Source organism: Anastrepha obliqua, chromosome 4, assembly GCF_027943255.1.
Source record: "Anastrepha obliqua isolate idAnaObli1 chromosome 4, idAnaObli1_1.0, whole genome shotgun sequence".
In the NCBI taxonomy this organism is placed as follows: Eukaryota; Metazoa; Arthropoda; class Insecta; order Diptera; family Tephritidae; genus Anastrepha; species Anastrepha obliqua.
This window is the reverse complement of record NC_072895.1, coordinates 18,944,008-18,971,860: the sequence shown is the minus strand read 5'-3', so window position 1 is coordinate 18,971,860 and position 27,853 is coordinate 18,944,008. Positions and strand designations below refer to the sequence as shown.

At 37.4% G+C, this 27,853-nt stretch overlaps 2 protein-coding genes across 2 annotated transcripts in view; one reads left to right on the top strand and one right to left on the bottom strand.

Annotated features, from left to right (window-relative positions):
• LOC129243525 (zwei Ig domain protein zig-8) overlaps positions 1–27,853 on the top strand; it is a 197,039-nt gene that overhangs the window by 11,303 nt on the left and 157,883 nt on the right. The gene's annotated exons all lie outside the window — the stretch shown is intronic.
• LOC129245640 (uncharacterized) overlaps positions 3,791–27,853 on the bottom strand; it is a 31,123-nt gene continuing 7,060 nt past the window's right edge. The window contains exons 4-7 of the mRNA XM_054883938.1: positions 15,910–15,973; positions 14,084–14,239; positions 13,562–13,623; positions 3,791–4,667 (exon numbers count right to left, since the gene is read on the bottom strand). Coding sequence (XP_054739913.1) covers positions 4,145–4,667; positions 13,562–13,623; positions 14,084–14,239; positions 15,910–15,973 — 805 coding nt within the window. The 3' untranslated portion in view covers positions 3,791–4,144. The remainder of the gene's footprint in view (positions 4,668–13,561; positions 13,624–14,083; positions 14,240–15,909; positions 15,974–27,853) is intronic.

Genomic DNA, 27,853 nt, shown 5'->3' with positions numbered 1-27,853 from the left:
GGTCCTATGGTTTTCTTACCTTGCCCCGTCCATCGCATCTCTTGGATGGCAGTGATGTCAGCCTTTACTCTCACGAGGACATCAACCAGCCGGGCAGAGGCACCTTCCCCATTAAGGGACCGGACATTCCAGGTGCATGCCCTCAAATCGTATTCCTTATTTCGTTTGCAGGGGTCGTCATCAGTGTTGGAAGTTCTCATCCGAGGCTTTGTTGCTGTTTTCATTGGGGGGGCTTTTTAAGTGGCGGGTCCCAAACCCAACGCACAACCAGCTATGCTGGGATGCTTCGCCTTCTCACGTTAGCTCACTCCCGAACGGGTGTTCGGGAGCTAACCAGAGGATACGTGGGGTAATCCCGGACGTTGTGAGCTGCTTGAACCATATGTAGAAGAATCGTCCTGGCCACTCCCAAGTGAATGGCGATCAGTAACTTTCCCCACTTGCGTGGACTTCTACACATGGAACCATCCATCAAGCAACTGGTAATTAATATTATGGCACTAAATTGTATTCACTCGCTTTAGTTATCAGGTTTTTCTAAAGGGACCGGAAGTTTTTGTGTGCTTTAAAGAATTTGCTTTTACTGATGTATGGCACGAGTTTTTTTTTTTTGCATCAATTGGCAAATTTGGAAATAAAAGACTTTTAGTGATGTGCAAATTAATAGCAGGAAGACATATTGTAAAGTTTTTCTTTCTGTATTTATTTGTTTTTCATTTACTTTTCGTATGTTTTATAAAAAAAGAAAAAAAAACCAAACACCGATTAAAACTAAGTGTCACGCTTTGTGGAAAATTTAAAAAGTCCAAAAATATTTTATCAAAATTTCAAACCCTAAAGTCCCAATTCTTAGAAAAATTCTGAGTATGCAGTTTTGTAGTTCTTTCAATTTAATTTAGTTTGTGAGTTCAATGGGAGACAATTTGTAGGTAAGTAAAGTTCGCAAATCTCCGGCAAAAAATGGGGGCCTAAGCTACATGTCGTTCCCTGGTTGTACAACTTAGTGGTTCCCCCATGGTTAGGTGGGAAGCTTTTCTGAAATGCGAAATGCTATGTAAGTACAGGGTGCGGCACATGAAGCTTAACCAACCTCAGACCGCTCGCGCAGCTGATGCACGTTGAAGAAGCGACTTGAGCGAAATCCCCGACGAAGTGCCAATCAAATGGCAAAAGAACTGAAAATATCAGACCGTAGGATCCGCCACATACTGCAAAATGATCTAAAAGTCAAGCCTTACAAGGCGCATGATCCCACACCAAACCAGGAACCAGTCAGACTTGAGAGAGCGAAGGAGTTGCTTCGTTTGGCCGAATGCGGTCAATTTTCGAACATTGTGTTTTCTGACGAGAAAATTTTTCAAAGTGAGCAATTCGTAAACTCTCAAAACGATAGAGTTTATTTGACCCATCGTTCATGCGAGAATTTGAGTCCTCGATTGGCCACCAGGAGACAGAACCTGCCACAGGTAATCGATTGGGCCGTTGTTACCGTAGATGGGCGCTCTCCTATCGTTTCCATCAAGCTTGGCGTCAAGGTAAATTCGAATTATTATCAGGAAAGTATTGTGGAAGTTACTTTGAAGCCAGAATAGCTAAAGGACAACGTCCACACAATGGCTTTGGAATTCATCTGACGTGAATCGGATGGATTTTTCTCTTTGGGCTATTTTGGAGAGCAAAGATTTACCAGTCTCGAGGCGCTGAAAAAGCCATTGTCCGCGAGTTGGCCAAAATACCTGCAAGTTACATTCGGGTAGCGTGCGACTCGTTTCTGGACCATCTCACGCCCATAGCCAAGGCAGAAGGTGATCGTATCGAGCAAAAGAAAATTGGTTCTTAATTTCGTATTATTTTCAAACATTTTTTACTTTGAATTGAATAAAAGTAATTTTCCAAACTAAATTTTTAGCCTTTTTAATTGGTTACACTTCGAGTGCCGGACCCTGTAATATCAGGAAACTGGGGAAGGTTCAAAATACTCTTTTATTGGCATCGCCGGAGCATGTTGAATCTGTCCCAGTGCTGCCCTGAATGTCCTTTTGCACTTACTTTCCATCGACTTCCACGTTATTTCGAACGCTGAGGTTTGGCGGAGGTTGGTTTCTGGAGGCAATCTCCCCAGGTACATGTCCCATTTACTGCCAGTTTTACGGCGTTCTCTGAACTTCGAACGGATTTCTCTATCCGCAAACTGTAGTTTGAAGGGTCGTGCGAGGGTAATCTGCTCAAGCAGGCAGGATTGAAATGAGGGGAAAATCAGTACCGATGTAGGTACAGCTCCTAAATGGCTCCAAGATGGAATCTGGAGTGGGAACGGGGCTTTTTTCTAAATCAGCCAATATTTCTGTCACCTTAAAACTGCCGAATACTGCAAGCGTTTTACAGGCAGCAAGTTTTTGCGACCTTTCAGGCATGCAAAATGCTCAGGGAGAAAGGGATACATTTCTTCTGTTAGTCAAATCGTGACCAAGGCTCTGACGACGCAATATTGCAGTTCGAAATTGGTCAACTCCTGTAAGGAGGAGATCAAATCTCTTGGGTGTGTAGGTAACATTTCTCTAAACTGGGTTCCAGGACAAAGGAACAAAGAGGGAAATGAAATTGCTGATGAGCTTGCCAGGAAGAGGTCGACTAAATTGGTCTCACAGCTCTTCTACCCAGACATAGGCATCCCCTTGACTACTACAGGGTTTGATTGAAAAGTAATGAGCCTTCCCGCGCGGAGCATCTGCCAAGTGATCAACCGAATCGGCTGGTGGGGAAAATGATCGTTGGACCTTCCCCTTCCACTAGAAACCGGTCCCAGTTCGCTGGAAACAGCGGTGCAGTCAACATCGCTCCGCGCGTGAAAGCTATTTTAAAAGTATGTTAGGATTTTGCAGTGGCGAAAATGCAGCGATCGTTGGAGCAACGTTACTCGATCAAATTTTGCGTAAAGCTAAACAAAACGAGTACCGAAACCATTGGGCTACTCAAGGAGGCTTACGGTGATCAATCTCTGTCCAGTGCCCAGGTAAAACGGTAGCACAAGTCGTTCAAGGGAGGCCGGGAGGACGTCGAAGACGAACAGCGATCTGGAAGGCCTTCGACGACGCAAACAGATGAAGATGTGAGTTTGTACCTCCAGGAAGCACTGTAAATGCGTGATTTTACAAAGAAGTGCTCCTTCGGCTGAAAAACCGCGTCGCCCGGGTTCGGCCCGATTTCGTCAACAATTCGACCCTTCATCACGACAATGCGCCGGCGCACACCGCCTTCCTCTGCACCTCTGCATTGGCCAAGATGGGGGTTCCGGTGCTTCCCCACCCTCCCTACAGCCCAGACCTGTCCCCTCCTGACTTCTTCTTGTTCCCGCGCCTGAAAAGAAAGCTGAAGGGGAGACGTTGCGACTCCATCGAGGCGACCCAAAACACTGTGACAGCCGAATTAAAGGCGATTACTGCGGATGAGTTTAAAAAATGTTTCCTGCAGTGGAAAGACAGCTACCAGCGGTGTATTGACTATTGTATACGCCAAAGGGTTTAATAAAACTGCTTAAAAATATAAGGCTCATTACTTTTCAATCAAATCCTGTATTTCTCAGAAAAGCGCAGAGCACATGGATGAAAGACGCTTTATATAAAGCCTGCACTGACACATTTTCAATTTATGCTACGTAAAATTTAAAATCCCAACTTTTGCTTTATAAAAAAAGTACTGATTAATTGTTTTTTAATTATTTAAAAACACCAATTTTTTTACAAATATAAACACATATTCCAAAACAAAATAAAAATAAAAACAGTTCCTTAAAAAAAATAAATGCGCTCTTGCATTGCTGTTCATACAATGCTTTTCAAGCAGATGCCACTACTTACACATCTCTTGACACTCGACAATTTTTCAAACTCAAACTACATTTCCTCTCATCTACTGCACCCCGAGAAACCAAAATACACAATTTTCATGTTTTTTAGTGGCAAAAATCCATCAACATCGGAAGCAGCGCGAAATGTAAGCCTTCATAACAACAACTGCAGCGCTATTCTATTCAAGCCGCAATACCCCACTTACTCACGCCGCGTAAATGCCATCTCCGATATTAACTAACTGTCAATTATGTGCCTCTACGTCGCGTTGCCACTTTCACTTTCCACACTTACAGCTACTGTATCGTTCCCCAATCGTAGAGCCGACCTTCGAGCTCAATTGTAGCAGCGTTTGTTAGTTTGTTGCGATGCAACGCCACCGCCGTCCCCTTGCAGGTCGTCATTACCAGCGGTCTTTTGTCACAATACCGTACGGTGGCATCGTCAACGTCATACTCATAATACTCGTTGCGTTGCAACTCAATGCTATTAATACACATGGGCAGGTGATAAATGTTTGCTCGTGGCATTGGTATTGGTGTACTGGTGTAATGAATGGGGACACTGCTGACAGTGGCGGTTGTAGTTATTGGCTGATTTGGATGGTAAGGCTGTTGAGGCGTAGATGTGGGTGCTGCCTGAGGCACAGCGGTTGATGATGGCGGTGTATTGTCAATGTTTTGTTGCTGCTGTTGTTGTTGCGCCATGTCAGAAAGCTCCTGTGCGAGTTGATGATTTTGCAAACGTCGATTGGGGCGAAATTTGAAAGGTTTGCGATTTTCCAATATTAACTTGATGTCACGGGCCGATTGCCACCACCTGCGGTAAGAGAATGAAAAGAGGGAGGAAATGAGAAAAATACATAGATAATTGTCTACGTGCAACGGTGAGGAAGTGCGAAAATTAATGCGTCGTGCATGTAATGTAGCATTTTGCTAACACAGGCCGACAATATTTGATTGACTTGCCAAACGAAGAACTAGACTAAAAATTTTCGAATGTTCTTCAAATGTTGAATCTGAATTTTACCTCAGAATAGACGCGTCACGTCATGCTATTGAGGCCTGCTTGCCTAAAATTGTGAAATGAAATGATTTTGGTGAACTAGAAAATTTGCGAGTTAGTAAAGAGTGATCAATTTAAAGGTATCATATTTTAAATTGAAATAAAACAACGAAAATTCAAATTGATTGGGCAACCTTTATTATTTTTGTGTAGAACCATTCATGGCATTTACTTTCTCAGAGATAATCCCTTTGAAATATTGGCTCGAACGGCGCCGTAATTCAGCCATCCGTAAACGCCAATTTTGAATGTCTCGCTAGAGTACTTCGGGCGGTATCTCGTGAATAACTTTAGTAATGTTGGCTCTAATGCCTTCTAATCGAAGCTGGTTAACCCACAAAGCATTTAAACTTTAAATAACCCCACAAATAAAAGTCCAAAGGTGGGATATCACACGATCTTGGTGGCGAATTCATTGGTCCACTGGTCCGAGACGAGCCATAAATTGCTCTCCGAAATAACGACCCATTATTTCACGGGCTGTGTGACAAGTAGCGCCGTTTTGTTGGAACCACGAGTTGTTGTGTATATTACGGCCTTGAATTTCCGGCATCAAAAAGTCGTTCATCATGGCGCGATAGGTTTCGCTATTCACTGTTACATTGGCGTCAGCCTCGCCTTTCAAGAAATATGGTCCCATAGCAGATTAATCTTTTAGCCCATAGGCCGCACATAACGGTTGTTTTCAATGGATGTTGTGGCTGTTCTTGAATGACTTCGGGTTGCTCTTCAGACCAAACACGGCAATTTTGCTTATTGACGTAGCCATTAAGCCAGCAATGGGCCTCATCGCTGAACACCAAAAGTTGGCCTGAGCGCGCGATGAACACTTTTCACAGATCGTTGATTTTGTAGACATTGTTGAGGCGTAAGTATTTCCATGATGAAATATCAATAAATACTGGAAAAATTGTGTATTTAAAATGACAGTAGTCAGACGTGATCACCGCTGTAGTCATATATGCTATTCATTCGATTGCGATGCAATTTTAGTGAGTTGTGAGTGTATCTGAACTGACTGTACCCACTACAGATGTTCCGAAAAATTTCATATCAATGTCGGACAAAACATATCGGACTGGTGCATATTATGGCCGTTCTCATCACTTGCGCATTTGAATATAAAGAAGAAATTTTAAGAAAACACAAATAATGGCAGAATTTATTTCGCTTTTTATATTGTAAAGAAAATACTCATATTCTATACTCAGTGCAGTCTAAAAAATATTAAATTAATTATTATTATTTTACATTTTGTAGCATAACCATTAGTTTTAATGAGATAAACACATCTCATTATAATACACAGAAGTTAATTATTTCCGGAGACACACTCTACAAGCTTGTTCTGCTGTTGAGCACACAAGTGTCACGTTGTGGTGAATTTTTATTAACTATGCTTTTTACATGGGTATTATAATTCTATTTTATGTTGTGTTGTGTTGCACTATGTTACGCTATGTTTTATTATGTTATTTTTATTACATGATTTTTATTTTTTAATACATCATTTTTTATATCGTCTTAAGCCTTGTCCTGTTTGTTTACTTAAGTTTGCTAATTTGATAAGTAAGCCATGGCACGGCATAACATAGCATAACATGACATAACATGAATTGCATGGAACGACATAACAGAAATTAGTGAACTTAAATTCACATAACATAACATAACAAGACATAAGCTGACATAAGAAAACTTAACAGAGCACAACATGAATAACGTGGCACAACATGAATTGTATTATATTTTATGGGACCGTGTCATTATTCTGTATTACAAAATTCTGGGTGACAAAATTCTGTAAATTGCAAAAAAATTCTGCTTTTTAAAATTCTGCTTTTTTAAAATTCTGCTTTTTAAAATTCTGCATTCTAAAATTCTGCTTTTTCAAAATTCTGCATGTTTAATGCAAGTTTTGTGCTTTATTCAAGTTTTGTGATTTTCGTCATACAAGAAGTACCAAAATAAACATTTATTCCATAAATATACATATATGTTTAAGCGATAACAATATTTTAGTTTAGCCAATTACAATATTTTTTGCAATTCTTTTTAAATATGTAGTGTGACTTAATTCATTTCTTTTCTTAATAATTCTTCGCAGCTGTTCGTTTTTTTAATTATTTTCCTTTTTCTTTTAACTCTTTCTCCATTTTCTTTTCTTGATATTTGAGTTTTCGCTAAAATAAGTTCCTTTTGCAAACTTAGCACAAGATGGTAAAATTGCGAATTTCTTCTTCCAACAATAACTTTCAGCCGCCGATACCACGCTTCAATATTGTTTTGTGTTCTAGGAAACGTTTCTGTTTGCGATGCATTAAGGTCATGCACTGACCAAAACTCGGGAGAATATTTGGAATTATTATTATTTATATCAATATAATTTTTATCAAACAAAAGTTGGCCTGAGCGCGCGATGAACACTTTTCACAGATCGTTGATTTTGTAGACATTGTTGAGGCGTAAGTATTTCCATGATGAAATATCAATAAATACTGGAAAAATTGTGTATTTAAAATGACAGTAGTCAGACGTGATCACCGCTGTAGTCATATATGCTATTCATTCGATTGCGATGCAATTTTAGTGAGTTGTGAGTGTATCTGAACTGACTGTACCCACTACAGATGTTCCGAAAAATTTCATATCAATGTCGGACAAAACATATCGGACTGGTGCATATTATGGCCGTTCTCATCACTTAGTAATTTTTTTACACTTTCATCATCGCAGTTATTAAGTAATGTTTGAAAGTAATTCGGTATTTCGCTTGGCGGTACGAAAGCTAAGCTTTTAATCATTCGGACTTGCAGTGCGAATTCCACCGAAGTCCCATATTTTTGAGCCAATCTATACATAAAAAGAACATACTATTACTTAGTATACATACACAACCATAAAATAGGCTTTAATTACCTCTCCTTCTGAACCTTTTGCCATATTATTTGTCCAAAATGGAACAAACAGCCGCGTAAATCAGTATTTGGGAAACATTGCTTAATTGCGGATATGATACCCATTTCGAAATCGCAAATTATACGCTGAGGGTATAAATTTAGTTCATGGTTACCTGCAATCGTCAGCAACTCGTTAAAAACAGCGACATATGACTTCAACGTTTTTTTGCTCATCAAGCAAAAAACGAGAGGCACGATTTCGCCATGTACTCTGCCATGTATGGAAAAAAGTTGCCTCATAACGCGAGGAACAACATGGAAAGTTCCATCAACAGCCCAGCAGTCACTGCTACTCAGCATTTCCAATGAAGATTTTGTCCCCAATATTATAAAAAGTTCATCATCGACCCACTTTTCTGCTAAGACAAAAAGCTCGCCTTCAAGGACATATAAATTAAGTGGCATATCAATATCATCTACAGTTTTTGGTTCTTTCATGTTCCATTTCTTTTTTCTAGTCCGCATTATTTTACTTTTTTGGGCCATTTTAGAAGGTAAAGCATCACGGCTATCGCTCGGAGTTAGCACAATGGTTTCTCGAATTATCTGGCTAGCCGGCAAGCATGTTTTTTTAGATAACTCTTTAAGCTTTATATTAGCATCGCGAACAAAACCTTCCACTGCCTCAGGGCTATGGGTATGTACACCGGACCTTTTAATCACACAATGGATACCGTCTTTTAATTCAGTCACCAATCGAGATTTACAGTGACACGCTATTCTCTTGGAACACGACCAATTATATGTCCTTTGTTTTGTTATTCTTTCTAAATAATAGAAACATTAAATACCCATCAACACCCAACATTTCCTTATTTTTATTTGTTTTCAAAATTCTTATTTCGGACATTTTTATCAATATAATATTAAACCACGCTCTTTCACAAAAAGTCAGCACTTAACAGAAGGTAAACAAACAATATAAGAACCGTTGTAGACAGGTGTGGTGAAATTGTAATTCCTCATTTGTGATAGAAGTTCTCATCTCCAGGTAATATTTGATTGCAAACATACCTATGTACATACCAATGTATAAATGTTGTCAACTATAATTAACGTAGGTATGTACATAGGTATGTACGAATATGTTAAAAACAATGGGGCGCATATACTCAAATTGTGTAAAAAGTTTTACTAACAAATAACCATACCTAAATTTGACAATGAATATCCCACAATGTTCTGTATTACAAAATTCTGTATTAAAATAATAATGTTAACAATGTTAAAGAGGTAATGTAATTATTTTGGAAAAGTGCGCACTTTTTCAAAATACAGTAGGTTCTGTTTTTATGCGGCTTTTTTTTATGCGGTTTTGAAATAGTGCGGTTTTTTTTTAAATTACAAAATGCATGTCGACCTATGGGGAATTGTACATATAAACAAGATTCTAAACCAGCTAAGCAAAAACTCATCACAGATTTCATCAGAAATGCTAACCCTACAAGTATGGAAGATATATAAAGATATAATTTTCAAAGATACAATATTTTGTTTATGCGATTTTATTTAATTATTTCAGATTCATGCGGTCTATGGAACGTATCTATAGTAATAATATGGGACTAGTGCCCTTTTTTATGCGATTATTTCAGATTTATGCGGTTTTAGCATTTGAAACGTATCTATAGTTTTACTATAGAACTAGTAGCTTTTTTTATGCTGTTTTTTCTTTATGCTGTTTCTTGCGGAACGTATCTACCGCATAAAAACAGAACCTACTGTAATTACATTACCTCTTTAACATTGTTAACATTATATTTTAATACAGAATTTTGTAATACAGAATTTTGTAATACAGAATTTTAGAAAGCAGAATTTTAAAAAAGCAGAATTTTAAAAAAGCAGAATTTTAAAAAGCAGAATTTTAAAAAGCTGAATTTTGTTTTTAGAATTTTGTACATACAGAATTTCGACACCAACCCATATTTTATTACATTTTTATATGATCTTAAGCAGTGTTATGTTATGTTTACTTAAGTTTGCTAATTTGATAAAAAAGGCATGGCACGGCATAACATAGCGCAACATGACATAGCATGAATTGCATGGAACGACATAACAGAAATTAGTGAACTTAAGTTCACATAACATAACATAACATAACATAACATAACATAACATAACATAACATAACATAACATAACATAACATAACATAACATAACATAACATAACATAACATAACATAACATAACATAACATAACATAACATAACATAACATAACATAACATAACATAACATAACATAACATAACATAACATAACATAACATAACATAACATAACATAACATAGAACAGAAACAAGACGTAAGATGACATAAGAAAACTTAACAGAGCACAACATGAAAAACGTAGTACTGCATGAATTGTATTATTTTTTATTACATCATTTTTTATGTCACCTTATGCCTTGTTATGTTATGTTTACTTAAGTTTGCTAATTTGATAAATAAGGCATGACACGGCATAAGATAACATGATATAACATGAATTGCATAGAACGACATAACAGAAATTAGCGAACTTAAATTTACATAACAAGACAGACATAAGAAAACTTAACAGAGCGCAACCTTAATAATGTGGTATAACATAATAGAAATTAAAAAAGTAAGTTAACGTAACATAACAAACCACAGCTGAACATAGTGCTACATAACTCAGCATAATATAACAAATACAGAAGACTTAGCAATCTTTTACGTCCTTACGTTACGAGAGCAGACATAGTTGGTATTTTGAGTTTTTCTATCACAACATCTTCACAAAACATTAACAGATTGAAAACACACGCTCCACATTTATAAGTGCATACATATCAAGGATGCGTATGTTAATATACGCAAGGACATCCTCTTCATGACTGTTCATACATACATATGCACATTTGTACAACTTTGTGTTAGAATGAAAATTGTACAGCTAATAAATCTTAATCCAAAAATAGCGAACGTTGGCCGCACTGATGCACAAACTAAAATTGAGCAATAAAAAACAGCACACACACGCACTTACATTTACATACATATGTCTCCGTTTTTCGCTGCTCTAGTGGCTGCTACGTTTCGAAGGAAGTGATTTCGACGCTTGCAACTAATTGAGTTTGCATACAAATGAAAATGGCACAAGGAAAATGGAAAATGAATTTGTCACTAGCACAACAAGAACAATGTAAAGTTGGAGGTTGCAAGGGCTTTCGCTGTTGTCACTGTTGCTTTAAAGCAGGCAGCACATGCTGCATGCGCGATATAAGACTTGTTATCTCCTGCTTTCATCAACCCATTTCTATTCGCACGTACACATGTATGTATTTCATATATGCGTACACGTACAAGCATCTGATATTATTTTCATATTTTTTTTTATTGTTTTAGAAATTTGGTCGTCACCAGAGCAGTCGTCAATGCAAGAGCTTACTTTGCTTGCTGCAACATTTTTCGCATATATATCCATTTGTATGCATATGCACGTATGTTATGTATGCATGCCTAGGCACAAATATGTGAATTTGAATATGTGTGCTTGCGATATGCGCTTTTGAATGCTAGAATCTGTTGATTAAGCACTGTTATTCCGAGATGAAAAACACTTTAGCGTGGCTACGGCAGCGAAGAATAATAAACAAAAACTAGCCAAGCATTTGTGCTTCTTTGCCCAGTCGGCTATTGCTTTTTTATTTTTATTTTGTCTACTCGGCTCGACTGGTTGACTATTTGACTTGCGCGCGCTAATCCGCTCAATGCCGATTTACAGTTTTTGTTTGTGCCATTGTTGGGTTTTGTTTTTATACCATTTGCTGTCACGTGCTGGCTGTGGTTTGTAATCTTTGTTGTTAGTGCATTGGATTCTCTCAAATAAATAAATAAATTCGAGGATATATAAACTGATATGCATGTCACTGCATATGTGTGGGTATCAGATTTATGGTTGTGTGCGTCATCTCTATTCAGTACTAAAACACGAATTGTGTGATGTCGTTTGCGAAAGATATTTTGCTCTCGCATGTCTCTGTAGATAACGGTATGGCGAATTGATGTCGAAAAAAAATACTCTTAAAATTTGTTTTTAAGCTTCCAGTGCAAATTTGAAAATACAAATTATTACAAATCGTACAATTGTATTATATAAATCAATGCTCTGGAAAAAGTGTACATCGCGCGAGTTATGTATATATAAGCCTCTGTTAATAACAGAGCTAATGTTATTAACGTGACAGTAACACAATAGTGATGTTAAGCAAATGTTAAACAATATAAACGCTGTTAAATGTTAATGCCACATTGTCAGTTCATCTTCCGTCCTTTAAAATCATGCCCATGATGCTTTCCATTTCAATTCAACCGGGCTATTCGGGTCATGTTCTTCGATTTCGAGGTAACTCAAATATGTTGCTCTCTGGTCAAAATAATGAGACACGCATTTTTTTGTTCGCCCTAAAAAAATTTTTTTCAAGAGTTATGGGCAATTTTGTTTTTCGGCTCAAAATCGATTTTTTTTAATTATATAAGAAAATTTTTTGTTTAAATGCCCATAACTTAGTCAAAAATGAACCGATTTTAATGATTCTGGATTCAAAATGATCGCCATTACTTACGCGAACAACTTCATGTAGAAACAATTGCAAAAAATTAGTTGAAAATTTTTTATTTTGCAAAAAACAAAAAGTGCGAAACAGGTTCTTTACTCAAAAATTCATTACTCAAAAACAACTCATTTTAGCCACTGATAATTCAGCTCAATTGAATTTTGATATGCCCTCTTGATTTGGAAAAAGTTATAAAAAAAAAAATACATTTTTTGAAATATTGAATTTCGAAAAAATTTCAATTTTTTTTTTGCTAAGTACAAAATTTTTAACTACCTTTTTGCAATTGTTTCTGCATGAAGTCGCTCGTGTAAGTAATGACGATCATTTTGAACCCAGAATTATTAAAATCGGTTCATTTTTGACTAAGTTATGGGCATTTAAAAAAAAATTTTCTTATATAATTAAAAAAAATCGATTTTGAGCCGAAAAACAAAATTGCCCATAACTCTTGAAAAAAAATTTTTTCGGGCGAACAAAAAAATGCGTGTCTCATTATTTTGACCAGAGAGCAACATATTTGAGTTACATCGAAATCGAAGAACATGACCCGAATAGCCCGGTTGAATTGAAATGGAAAGCATCCCATGTCTTCCACACGTTTGGAAATGGTGTTTTGGGTCACTGCCAACTGCTCTGGCATCATTTCTTGCATTTGATCATCATCTTCATCCAACAATGCTTGCAATTCGGTGTCCTCAAACTTTTTCGGTGGCCGACCATGGTCCTCGTTCTCCACGCTAAAACCACCAATTCGGAATTTGTCAAACCACCTGAAGCACTGTGTTCTACTTAGAGCATGCCCACCATAAGCTTCTATAAGCAATTGATGAGCTTGAGAAGCGTTTTTCTTCAGTTGCTAACAGAAAATCAACGATGTCCGCAAATCGTAGTTTGAAGACACGAAATTCGACATTTTTAAGAGCGACCAAAATGAATTGTTGTATGAAACGTAACAAACAATGAACTGAATAGTGTTACCAAATGACAGACGAAAAAAACAAGACATTTGAGAAGGTTTAATAGCTGAAAGTCTCATTTCATAGATATAGGTATACCGTATACATTTTTTATTCATTCATTTATTCATTCACACTCACCTGTACCAGGGACTCAACTGCGATTTAAGTATCATATAAATATTTATGAAATATATGGTCAACTGTAAATAGAAAATATTTTTAGATGAATGGTCGTTGATATGCAGAAAGTGTAGTGTATGTATGTTTCGCATGTATGTTTGTACGGATGTTTGCAACTATATGTAGAGAAGTGGACAAAACTCAGTGCACAATCAGTTTTTTTGTTTTAGTACTTAAAATGTTTTCCGAGTTAGAATTTTTTTTGTTAATATTATTATTTTTTTGTTATCGAGAGGAGTTCTACATATTTTCAACCTTTTAATTTAGTTCCTTAGTAATTTTTCGGGTCCGCAGTAACATCGGCCATGAACTTTTGGTGAAATAAGTGCATGTTTGAAGCGGTGGTCTACAAATTTCAAAAAATGGATTTTCTGTTTTTTCACTATTTTGAAAGTGTTGTATCTTAAGAATGCACGTGCAATATCTATGTTTATATGTAATTACACATTCACAGTAATTTTTAGTAAATTTAATACTCACCGTTGTGAACAGAAAGAATATAAGCCAACCCTTGGTCCATGCGCGGCTCATTCCCCAAGTCTCACCCTGTAGGAAATAGTACTGAATACCAACGAGTAAAGTACCAATTATGCCAAAGGCGACCAGAGTGAGTAAAGAAAACATTTGACAGTCTTCCTGTAGCGAAATTGTTCCAGAAAATATGAAAAATAAATTTTATTTATACGAAATATTCTAGGTATAAGGGCACATTTATGTATGTACGAGTATGTGCGCTTATAAGACAAACAGGACATGTTTATGTACATACATACTCTCATACATGCATATACATATATGCACATAAATAGAATATACAACTTTTTCAGACATTTACGTAAAGCATCAAATTTTTGGGAATTTACACAAAGTAGAGCTGCAATTTTAGGTATTCCTGTTTGGTTGCTTCAGCATAAAAATTCCACTGTTTTTGCCGTTTTGTGACAATTCGCAAAATAAAAATTTGTATACCCGCGCATACAAATGTGAGGAAAACATTTTGTAGAAAAATATTTTTGCGTAAAAATACTGTTCAAGCGAAGCAATAGCTTAAAAAATGTTATGCTACGCTTCATCAGAAACAACATCAAAACGATGATTTGCTGACTTCAAACGCGGTCGTAGACACATCGATGATGCACAACGCAGTGGACGTGCAAATGAGACGGTAACACCAGAAAACATCACAAATATACACAAAATCGTTTTGAATAATCGAAAAGTGTAGTTGCGTGAGTTAGCTGACATCGTAAAGATATAAAAATAACGAGTTGGTTTTATATTGCATGAGCATTTGACTGTGAGAAATATCTGCTCAAAGGGGGTGCCGCGTTTGCTCACTGTTGACCAAACACAACGTGTCACAAGTCAATCAAAACAATGGCAAAACTACATGATTTAAACTTCGAATTGCTCCCACATCCATCGTTTTCGCCAGACTTGACTACTAGAGTGGGCCGAAAAAATTTTTTTTTTTAGGATCGAGTTCTAATAGTGCGGAAAAGTTGCACTGTTAGACTAATAAAGTGTGTATCAAATTTCAGCACAGTCGAACGATATCTTCTGGCGCCAGCAGAATTTAAACTGAAATTTCAAAGTGTGAGGCCTCTGCTGGTGACAGAAGATATCGTTCGATTGGGCTGAAATTTGGCACACACTTTATTAGTCTAACAGTGCAACTTTTCCGCACTATTAGAACTCGATCCTAAAAAAAAATTTTTAGTCGGCCCACTCTATTGACTACCAGTGCCTACTGGCTGTATGCAGACCTAAAAAAAAATGCACGCCGCTAAGAAATTATCACTGTAACTGAGGCCTATTTACAGGCAAAAGATAAATCGTTCAACTAGGTAGGTTTGGCAGCCGCATCGCACATAGAGACAGTGATGCCACTTAGACCACGGAATGGGTCCGTTGTGAGCCTGAAGTGGCATTGAAATGTTAGAGCGGCGTGGGAGTGATTGCCTGGCAGTAATTATGTTGATGAAGCTAATCGTGAACAACAAAACGAGTTTGCTTTGTTAGACCACTGATTTTTCAGCTCATGTGTTACTTCATTAAATAATTAATTATATTGAGCGCAGATATTTGCTTCACAAACAGCTTTAAATAAAAGTGTAACGTATAGTAAATTTACTCCTCTTCCATTACTTGAAGGCGACTTAATCATCTCGCTCGCTTTTTGTAGGAAATTTAAAACTCAAAATATTCAACACTTAATTCGTACTCATGGCTGGTCATACATATGTATGCATGTATATATGTACAAGTATAATTGTGGACGGCTGTGAAATGTAATTCCTACTCACCTGCAATGCACGTCGACTCATTGAACGGGAATACCACATGCGCAGCGATTGAAAGCAGGTGTATCTGTGAAGTGAGGTTAATAAAAATAATTAAAAAAAACAGAAAACAGTTATAATACGCATCAGTAATGAATGGTATGAAGGTTAAATAATATCGATGGAAAGCCTGAAATTATGTCGAATTATTTGCACAAGGAGCCAAGGAAAATTTATTAAGTGCAAACTTTACTGCTGGGCATTTACGAGGTCCTTTGATGAACAGTAAATCGGCTGGAATTAATGAAAATGCACAACGCTTTTATTTAAAAGCTTACACACATGCATACAATTACATTTATACACATTTCCAGGCCATGTAGTATGCATGCATGTGTTAGTTGAGGTAAATTTTTTTACAATTGGATGCAAAAATGAATACTGCAGTAGTCACAATGTGAGTGGCTTCAAACTGAAGCAGAAAGGAGGGGCTCCACTTTGACAGAGATTATTTTAAATCAGTGACTCATAGCAGTCACAGAGCTACTAAAACAAGCGTAATTTTTTTTCTATTAAAAATTATTTACAGGAAAGAAAACAAGGCCGTTGACAGGGTAAACAATTTATTATTATTTAGTACTATGTATTTCAGTCCAAACGGAAATGTTTGCCATTCTGAAAATACCCGAATGGATAATCGAGATGAGATGGAGCGGGAAACAGATTGGAGTTTTCAGTGACAGTCAGGCGAAGCAAACCACGAAGATTGTTCAAGAATGTTAGAAGAAGCTTAATTCTGTGGCAAGACAAAACAGGCTTGTACTTACATGGATTCCGGGACACTCCGGTGTTCAAGGAAACGAAATCGCCATCGAATTGGCCAACCGTGGATCAGCGGTTCCCCCACAGGGAACAGAGCCAATAATCGGAATCAGTTCCGCAGGAATCAAGAATTGGATTAGCAATTATGTAAGCAATCTACATAAAGAGCGATGGTCCGGTCTAGAACGCTGCAGAACTGCAAAGTGTTTTGTGACAAGTCCGAACAGAAAACTGTTAAACTTTCTACTAAAACTTGGAAGGAAAGACGTTCGGTTGATGGTCGGTATTATTACAGGACACAACCCATGGGATCAGCGTATGACCACCATTGGAATCATTGAGGTTCCGATGTGCCTGTCATGCTTGGAGGAGGCAGATAGCACTGAGCATTTTCTCTGTGAGTGTCCTGCCTTTGATAGAGCACAGCTACGAGTTGTGGGTTCCGATGTCATGAGAATGAGTAATATTCGTTCTCTAAAACTGGAGGATATTTACAGATTTGTCAAAGAATATAGAAAATTCTCACAAGGCTAACTACCTTTGCCTCTGTCTCCATTCTTTCCTACCTCTTTGTCTGATACTTTTCTCCTTTCCTTAATTATAAGTTTCCAGCCACAATTTTAAATCTCTTTTTAGCACTTTTCCACAGACATTTTGCTGCACTTTTAAATTTTTCACTGTGTTATTCAAGGGCTCCATTCTCTGTCTTTGAAATCAAGTGATAGTCGATAAAAACTGCACTGACTGTTGGCAATTTTTTTGCTCAAGTTGTTGAATTTTTTTTTCCACATAAAAAAATTGGAGCTTTCATTAAAAAAAGTTGCCAAATATAAACGCCACTTCAAACTTGCCCTTTTTTAAATCAAAATTTAGAGGGCTATAAATCCATATACTCGAAATATGAAATATCAAAATATGCCAATTCAAAAATGTGAAATTTTGGCGGAAATTTTTAAAGCTTGAATTTTTATGGAAAGAAGACCAAAACTATCGACAATTAGGAAAAACTACTGCAGCATCGGGAACTCTTCAATGAAACGCAAAATAATTGTTATATCATCAAAATTTATTTTATCGAATTCAAAATTAACTCCATTCGAAATTCAAATGCCAACGATTCGGCCAGTCCTCAAAGCACCTTTTCAATGCCTTTGAAGAGGTTTTCTTCACTCCTTCAGCGAATTCTCTCCGCGGAGTGGCAATTTAAGTTTTGAGAAAATGGGAAAAGGAAAAAGTCACATGTGTCTAAATCCGGTGAATAGGGTGGTTGTTCTATGATATTTGTTGAGATTTTGGTCAAAAAATTGTTCACAAAATGAATCTTTTGAGACGATGCGTTATCATGGTGCAAGATTCATTAGTTTTCTTTCCACAAATTGCGCCGTAGAACCATTTGGAACGAATTCCGAGTGCACAACACCAGGATAATCAAAGAAATCGAGCAGCATGACTTTCACTTTTGACCGACTTTGTCGTGGTTTTTGGGGTTCCGGCTCATGTGGATAGCGCCATTTAGTCGCCAGTTGACTGGTTTGCATGTCAAACTCATATACCTACGTCTCATCATCTGTTATGGTGCGCTGCACAACCGTTGAGTCCGAACTCACTTGCTCACGCATGTCTTCAGTCACCTTCTTCCGATGAATTTTTTGAAAGAAATTCATCTTTCATGGAACGAGTCGATCAATCCCACGTCTCATGCTCAAATGATGGTGTAAAATGTTGCAAATTGTTTCATGAGACGCGCTAAGGTCACGAGCTACTTCCTCAAACTTAAATTATAGTTTCCCAGCACCATTTTCTTGACTTTGTCGACGGCTTTGTTTTCATTTGTTGAAGACGTTGATGGGCGACCAGATCGGGGAAAATCTTCCACGACTTTTCGACTCTCTGAACCTCATAAACAGATGAGTTCGATAAATTTAACCTCTCACCTATCTCACGTGTTGTTATTCGTCGGTTTGCACCAACTAATGCTTTTATCCCGTCTTTATCAGCTTCAACCGGCCTTCCAGAACGTGTGCATCTTCGACATCAAAATTGCCGGATCGAAATTTTATAAACCAGTTCTGGCACTGGCGTATTGTCAAAACATCTTCTCCACACACGCCGGTTAATTTCTTTCTGGCTTGAACAGAATTTTTACCTTTTCTATAGTAAAAAAGTAAAATATGACGAAAATGCTGTTGATTGCTCTCCATATTTAAAAGGACACCGACCAAAAACTACTGCGTAAAATCAATTGTACTTATTCACACACAAGCCTTGCTAGATCAGCTGCCAAAACGTATAATGACAATGCGACTTAAGGGTGAAGTTAGCTGTGAAAAAATACAATTAAATCCTCGTTCGGGAAAAAAACGAAATTACTTTCCAAACAACCCAATAATTGACAAATCACGCTCTAGCTCTGCGACACTATACAGGACAGTTGTACCAACATTCCAGAAAAAAAAATTTAGACATATAAGTTTCTGTAATGCGCACTTTTTAGATGAACAATTCCCGATATTTTTTGGACAGAAGAAAAGGTTTGGGTCCAATCCGAATGCCCGCAGAATGGCAGTAATTTTTTATTTTTATCTTGACTCTCGATGAAGGTGTGTCTAAAAAAGCCACAAAATGTAGGAGTCACATGCTTACGAAAACAAGTTCTCTCAAAACCCTAATAAAATTATTTTACAAGATCACGAATTGCTTTTGTTGTTTCATCAGACACGTAAACTGAGGGAACAAGGAAGAAAAAAATTACCTATTTCACCATTTATATAAAGAACGAAGGTGTTAGTCCACAACTATTTTGACATTTATCAACAGTCAGTTAACTAATTTTTAGAACAGCACCAAATTTTAAACATTGGTGTTAATTAGTTTAGTAACTTTCGCGCTTTGAACTTGGGCTTGCTTTGGCACTGGTGAATGGAAGAAAATGCCTAACAAAAAAAAAAAACAAAACAAAACCAAAAAAAAATTGCCAAAAATCAAGGCGATCTTTGCGCGACTCAAAACTTTCATTGTATTTGATTAAGGAGGTAGTATGGTATTTTTTTTTTTTCATTTTTTTTTTTTTTTTTTTTTAATTATTCTATAACATCTTAAGATTATTGTGTGAAAGTTTGAAGTGCATTAGAGTAAAATTGACAAAGACACAAAGGATTAAGTATCTACCTCTCCAACCTGATTTCACAATCTTCACAAATCTTTAAACGCGTTTTTCTCACACTTGCCTTTTTTACGGTCGATTCATATCTACTGCACCGATTCTTTTCAAATTTGGTTTTTTTGTTTCTTTACTTTATTCACGAGGTAATGACGTCGAGTTTTTTTTTTTTTTTAATTTTGTCATATTTTAAAACAACAAAGTTTTCAAGTTTTTTTTATGAAAAATCGGTGTTTTGACTTCAAAGCGCTTTAAAAAATTAAAAAAAAAAACAAAAAAAAAAAATCGACGTTGTTACCTGCGAAACTTTATTAGCTGATGAAATCAATTTGGTTTTTTGATTTTAGTTGATCCAGTAATGAGTTCTGAGTGACACCGCAATAAAACTTTTTTATGAGACGTCCGCGAAGATTCGCTGCCACCAACTCATTTCTTCATAAAAATCAATGAAAATTTCACACAATATTCTTTAAATATGACTTTATAATGAACTAATTTTAAAATTTTGAATAAATCAACTGTGTCGACAAAAAAAATTTCGAAAAATATGCTTGTTTTACATCGAATTAACCATACTACCCCCTTAAGTTGCTAAGCATTCTGATTAAAGTCAGGTAATGCTGGCTGATCTGTAACAACAACTCACTTAGACCTCTGTGGTCCATTGTGTTGCCAGATCTATGTATTTGGAGTCGAAGGTATGAAAGTTATGTAATTCTTAATGCACATCTTCGTGAGGTTTAACGACCCGTTCAGCCTTCTGTCGGCAATATCCTTCAAGAATCGTCGTGTGCTACAGAGATCAGGGCAGTGGCAAAGTATGTGCTCGAAAGTACCCCTAGCATTCGCTTCGTTGCTTGTGTTACACGCATACCTCTGGACTAATCCCATTTTGGCTACGTGATGTGAGTTGTGACGGTGTCACGTCAATACTCCCACCAATATGTTGCAGTCTTTCCTAGACAGTGACAAAATGAAGTTTGCAGTTTGCGTATTCCAAGTCCTTAGCATAATTTTGGCAGTTTTGTACGAGGTTGAGTGTTTCTATATCGACTGCGTTTCCAGGGACAGTTGCTGTTGTTGTTGTTGTATCAGTAATACAAGCCCCGTCAGTGTAGGGTATATTACCGGTCGTCTTCGTCTAGCTCATCTAACGGTATGTCCAGGATATATGCTGTTTCGACAGGTTGGGTCCAGAAGGAGAGGGGTGTCAGATGAGTAGGTTTTAAGGTTAGTGTCGTAGGGGTGCCTTCACATGCCGGACATATGTTTGGTATGTCGGGGTCAATTCTGGATAAGTAGGAGTTTAACCTACTACAGTATCCAGAACGTAATTGTGCTAGTGTGGGGGAGTTGTGTTGCACTCTTTACCGTAAAGTCATGGGTTGTGGTGGCGGTTAGAAGTGCCGGCCTATCAGAGCGGCATAGTAACCGTTGAGGCATCGGATACATACTGGCGGGAGCAACACGTGGCCACGTACGGTGTGTGACCTAAGGCCTGAACAGGTCTTAAGGTGGCTCCACCCGTTACACTTATTGCACCTAACCGAGGTGGAGTTCGGGTGGAGCCGTTTATGGCATACGCAGCAATAGAATACCTCTGACCCAGGGTTAGATTCAATACCAGCCCTGAGGTGAAGTATTTGGTGCAAGATTGCTGCAACGAGTTGCTCCTGTGACGTAAGAGGTGGGATGATAAGAGTTTCACTAGGCAGGGATAGTTCACTGGGGCGACAGCTCTTGGTCGGGGAAAGCCCGAGTAATTTCGGTAACGTAGAACCGGCTGCCATGGGAATGAGGGAGAGTTCCTCCGTTAGTTCGGTTTTCAGAACGGAGATTGCTCAATCTCGGCAAGCGAATACCTGCCTTAGCGAGCTTATCGGCTCTCACATTTCCTTCTTTTCCTTTGTGCTCTGTTATCCAGTAAATGGTGACCTGCCCATTTCAGCAGAATCCAGCCATTTTGAATCGGCTTTGTCGAACACATTTTGAATTAGTTCAAGGAGCCATAATAGCTGCTTGGCCAACAATGGAAATGTTTGTTAGAGTATTAAGAGGCGTTAATTTGGGAGCTAATTCAGCTACTTTTGTTGCGGGTTAGATTTCAGTTTGAACTATACTACAGTACTTAGCACTGGAGCTGGCACTGAAAGACTTTTGGGGGACAAATTACGGACAAACGACAGCCGTTCCTGCTACCTCCGCTAAGATTCTGATAAAAAAAGTTGAAAATTTTTATTACTTTTTTTTAGTTTGTTAAATTTTTGTGAACTTTATTTTTATCGTAAGTAGATAAAGTGACTTAATTATCTGAGCACAAGTGTAAGTAAATATTTGTTTTTTGGGTGTTTGGCCGAGCCCAACCTGCTTCTTGATGTTGTTCGACACCTGGGACCTACAGTTTCAAGCCGACTCCGAACGGAAGTTATTTTTTTTTTATGAGGAGCTTCGGGGTTTTACCATTGTCTGCCGAGCGGCGACTGCTGTTAGAAGAAACTTTTTCCGAACGGTAGTCGTGCACCAACTCATTCAGCTACTGCGGCCGCCGCATATAAAATAGCAACTAAAATTACTACAATCAATAATTTCGCCCGCATATTTATGAACCGATATATCTTCATCGCTCATACTCCGGTTGCTACCAAACTCGTGGTTAACTTTTAAACTTATGACTTTGCAAATCAAAGAGCGAACATAATTTTCGTCTGACTGAATATCCACAATTCCAATTCAAGTCACAAATTGAGCGTACAAAGAGGGCAAATTTGCTACTTTATCCTTTGGTTGGTGGCTCATTTTGCGTGGCCTCAGCAAACAATGAAAAAAAGAACAACAAAAATGCTAACAATAAAAGCCAACATGTGCTACAATTTATTTGCACACACTTACATACGTGCATACATACACACAAATACTTCACATCCACCAACAACACACCCATATGTGGTTTAGAAAAACAATTTTTCAGCTCATTTGCTGCTGTTACTTTCATTTTCCCTCTTTCAATGGCCACTCGGGAGCATTGGTGCGATGGTTAAGCGATACTCATACATCTAAAGGGTACTTACGCCACTCCCGCCTTGCGCCAACAAATATGGCGCAGCCAACAACAAAGAAGTATGCAAGCCATAAACACCCGACAACGCTTCAATGAGCAAAGCGCGCCAGTCAATGGCTTGTTGTTGTGCTCGTCCATGTTGTGCCCAGATGTGAGGTAATGTATGTGCGCGCTTGCATGTATGTATGTGTGTGTGTCTGTTTTTTTCGTTGAACTGTGACGGCATTCTCGCCCATCTGGCACCTCAACGTTGGTAACACTCGCGTCCCGAACGCCATTTGTGGGTTTAATTTAAAAGGAAATGGTAACGCGACAGCAGCTTTAACCTGATGGTTTTTCAACGTGAATGCAGATCTAATGTTCGTATGTATGTACAAACATACCTACATATACATATGCACGAGTATATGTAAATAATTGACGTATGCAAGCTTTGTTAGGTCTGCGGCCGAGCTTCGGCTTCAGTTTAAGGCGTGCGACTTGCTGTTTGCCCCTACAAATGTACAGGTCGCGAAAAAATATATGGCACCTCATCAAAAATATAGACTATTTATTTATGTACAAAGAAAACTAGAAATTTTTTTAGAAAAATATAGTCCATTCTACAATAAATGCCATACTAGTTCAAAAGATGTACATATCTCCTTCGACAGTCAAGCGGCAATTAGGGCCTTAGGCTCCTTCTTTGTGCGTTCGAAATTAGTCGAGGAAAGACTGAGTTCTCTCTCTCGACTGTATACGAATACTTCGGTATTAGGCCCATTTGGGTTCCCGGTCATAGCGGCATAGAGAAAAACTGCTAAGTCAGGGAATCCTGCAGATTGTTTCATCGAGAAATAAAAGGATTGGACTTCCCTTGAGAGACTGTGGTCTACTCCTGGAAAGATGAGCCTCACGTCTACGCAGCAGCCGCTGGGCTAATTGTAAAAGTGCTAAATCACGAGGTAGATCTGGCCACGGGTAGATCTGGGGCATCTGAGGGAACTTCTAAGGCTAACAATCCCGTAGCTCTCGAGTTTAGTGGGTATCCTTATCGCGCATCGTCCATTAGGTGTCCATGCGGTAAGACTTGGGATTGCTTCAAGTACTTTCTACAGCAGCTGTCTGCAGGAGGAGGGGAAATCCTCTCAGTACCTTCTTCTCAGCTGCCCTGTTCTCTGCGGGCAAAGACTTAAACACCTTGGATCTGGCTTTTTCGCTGAACTTGTGGATATGGCGAGTTTAAAATATAATTTGAAGCGGTTAATACGAGCGGAAATAACCTCTATTGGTCGTCATTCCCTAATCCAAAGCCCCTGCCTTCTTCCCACTTGTCTGATGCTTTTCCTTCTCTTTTCGTCTCCTCCCCTTCTATAGTATCACAATAGACGAATTTTTAATATAATATTTGTCCAAATGGGTTCACGCAAGGGCTGCCATTTACTCTATCCATTCCTATTCAAATCCAAGTTTCAATTTATAAAAATTCGAAAAATTTCCAAAGAAAATTAAAAAATTTAACCAGAGTTTTAGAAAAATCTAGGATAAGCAGTTTCATAGTTCATTCAATTTTAATAAAATAAAGTGCAAGTTTGAAGTTGTAAACAAAAAACCGGTTAATGTTTTCAACTTGTTTTTGTCAATATTGCGCATTTTCTCCTATAACAAAATTTTTGAATTGGTTTTGTCTTTGTTTAAATGCGCCAGGAAAAAAAATTTTTGTTTTAAATATTTTTGAGAATACTGAGCTACTTGAAAATTGCCTTTTATTATACAAAATCGCGTGGCCCATAAAACCATACAGGAAATTCTTCTAAGGATTTTTATTAAAAAGGGTACAATTTTTAAACAAATTTGTCGATATTTCCTAAATTTTGTACGAAGTCTGAACCTTGGATTCCTATGATATTTATTTTTTTATTAAGAAAGTTATACTTAGTTACAACAAATATCTAAGCTATAAAATGAATTTTGCTTTTATGAGAAGATAATTTAAGTCAAAAAATTAATGGTCAAAACTTGTTAAAATGTTGAGGTGCTATACTTTATTCGCTACCTGTACGCGCACACACACATATGTATATACATGGTGGAGTCATAAGCCAACAGTACCCGAAATGTTGAAATGAAAAAAAATTCGTCTGTGTGGGAAGAGGCATGAAAAGCCATTTCGGATAAAGTCGCGAAGGCGATCTGAAGGAACAGACAGGGCATTGTTGCTATTTGATGGCGCGACTGTCGGTTGCTCTGTTTTCCTGTTATTCCATTTAAACAGATTTCAGCCCAAAAGTGCGAGTGAAAGTGAAACGCGTCAATGAGGCGATGTAACGCCTGTATTTGCCTATACGACACAGAAACCAAATCGCGCGAATGAGGTGGCCAGTGATACAGAGAGGTGACTTTTTCTGGTTGCGATGGTGGTTCAACAATGGCTTGTACTCGTATAAGTTAACACAAAAAGCTTAGCCAGACTTTGCAACTACGTGAGAATATCGCACAACTAAACTCTCACCAAAGTGATGCGCGTGGCCTAAGTCAGCGTGATCGTCTTTCAAGTAGCCACTAACTAAAAGTCACACGAAAACTTGCGCGTGGCCTGAGTCAGCAATTCATCGTAGTCTTACGTTAATTCTTACCTAACGCAAGCAGTGGGGCAGCGCAGTGGGCTTCAGTAGTATAAGTAGTGGTTATTTTTATTATAAGACTTAGAATTTATTTGCACATGTAAAATGGTACTATTAAAAATACTTATTTTATATAAGACTGGGTTACAAATAACTAATAACTTTAACCAAACAATCCAGTCCCGATGCAACATCGAGTCCAAAGTTTGAATACAAAGCCGAGGGCAAAAATCCTCATAAGTTAAACTTGTATGTCCAGAGTGAGCACATATCCGTGATAGCCTTTCAAATTGTTATGTTTCAGCAGCTGTCACAGTTATTCATCGCATTCAATTGTCAAAATATATAAAATTTCTCGCTTGTCGCTCATAAGGGGTATTATTTAAAAATATTTTCGAAATTCCGGCTTAGTTGTAAATACGCAGATCCGAATTTTCATCATAAAATAATCTTCTCCCTCCACGAGGCCCATTTTTAGGCTCAGCGATCATATAAAAAGGAAAATTTTCATAATTGGAGCGAACAAAATCCACAGACCTCGAGATGAAGCATCAATAGACCTATCACGATTGAGCGTTTGATGCGGTTTAGGTATGACATGAAGAAATGAAGAAGAAGGCAACGTTATCGTCAATGGTCCACGGTATAGAGCGATGATAACCGACTTTCTGTGGCCAGCGCACGACAACATCGATATATCCAAGCTGTGGGACCACCAAGACGGTGCTTTATGTCTTATGAGCGACGCAACGCTCGAGGTTGAGAAGGCGAGATTTTACGACTGGTTCAGCAAACGCCTTGCGTTCATCAATTGGCCGATGTCGCCTCGACTGTTTTCTCTGAGACTACGGCAAGCACTTAGTCTATGCCAGTAAGCCAGTTAATCATTTACGACGACTTTGGGGCCAATATTCGAGACACAAATGCCATACCTAGTCAACCAAAATTAGGCATAGCGTTGCGGCGCTGCCAGCATGAATCATATGGTTTTATAAATGTATGAATATATAAGAATAGTTATCGGTGTTTTTCAAAAATATGTGAATTAGTAGCTTTAAATGGCTGAAGCTCTTTAAATGATTTGATTTAGCAAGAAGATTCTAATACTATTTGGAAGACACGAAGACCACCTGCTAGAGATGCACCTACATAGCCTGCAAGACTGCACCAGGTCACGTGATAAAAGCCTGTTTAGGGTCATAGAAATAGCAAAATTTGCAAGAGGATTTTTAGGATAAAATATGCTTTAAAAATAGTTTTTGTTGAAGAAAAAAATGTTGAGAAATCCTTGAAAGTTTCATAGTGGGACTTCATTAACTTTACGAGTTATATTCAAATACGTACAGTGAAATAAAATATAGTCCATCAGTGAAAAATATTGCTTTGGCAAAGCGCTAGCATAGATACTCATATATAATATTACATCCCTTTTCTAATTAATCGACTCGTCGCTGCGTACAATATTTAGCGATGCACGATATTTTTCGCTCTGTACGTCTTTAGGTATAACCTGATTAGTTGTCGAATTTCCAAAATGAAACTCTCATGGATTACTGAGCATAGTATCGGATTTTAATAAAAGAAATAATAAAAAAATCCGAGATAGCGAATTTTTCAAAAATATCAACAAAAAAAATCCCAAAATTTCTTAAGAAAGCAATAAAATTGTTGTCCAAAAAAATTTTGAAAAAGAAAAAAAAAAATTTAATTTATACTTAATTCTATAAGTTAAAAATACAAAAAACAGAACGTCCCTATACCAAGAAAAACCCTATACCAAAAGATCAAATATTATACATTAAAATTACAAAATTAGTAACGTTTTTTTCAAAATTTTTTCAATATGCTTCTTACAATGCTACAAATAAACCAATCTTTAGACAAAATTACCACAATTTCCAAAACCCTTGGAGCACTTGCCTTGAATTAATTTTATATTGCGAACAAATCTAAAAATTATTAGGTATTTTTCAAAAAAATTTAAGTTACTTCTAATGATACTCAAGCCTACAAATAAACCAATTTTTTTAAAAATTGACCACAGTCTCAAAAACATTTGTATGGAATCGCCTAATTTTACATGGACATTTAGAAGAGCGAACTAAAGATTAAAACAAAAAATAGGAAAAAGTCTGGGGCGGGTATTTTTCAAATATGAAAAATTTTGAGCGAACAATTCACCTTATTCAACAAAATTAAAAACAAAAGTGCTCATTTGCCAAAATTTTCAAATATGAATAAGTCTCAAAATTATTGATTATTTTTAAAAACATCAGCTTTTAAGAAAAGATATAAGAAAAAAATCTATTTTTCTAAAATAAAAGG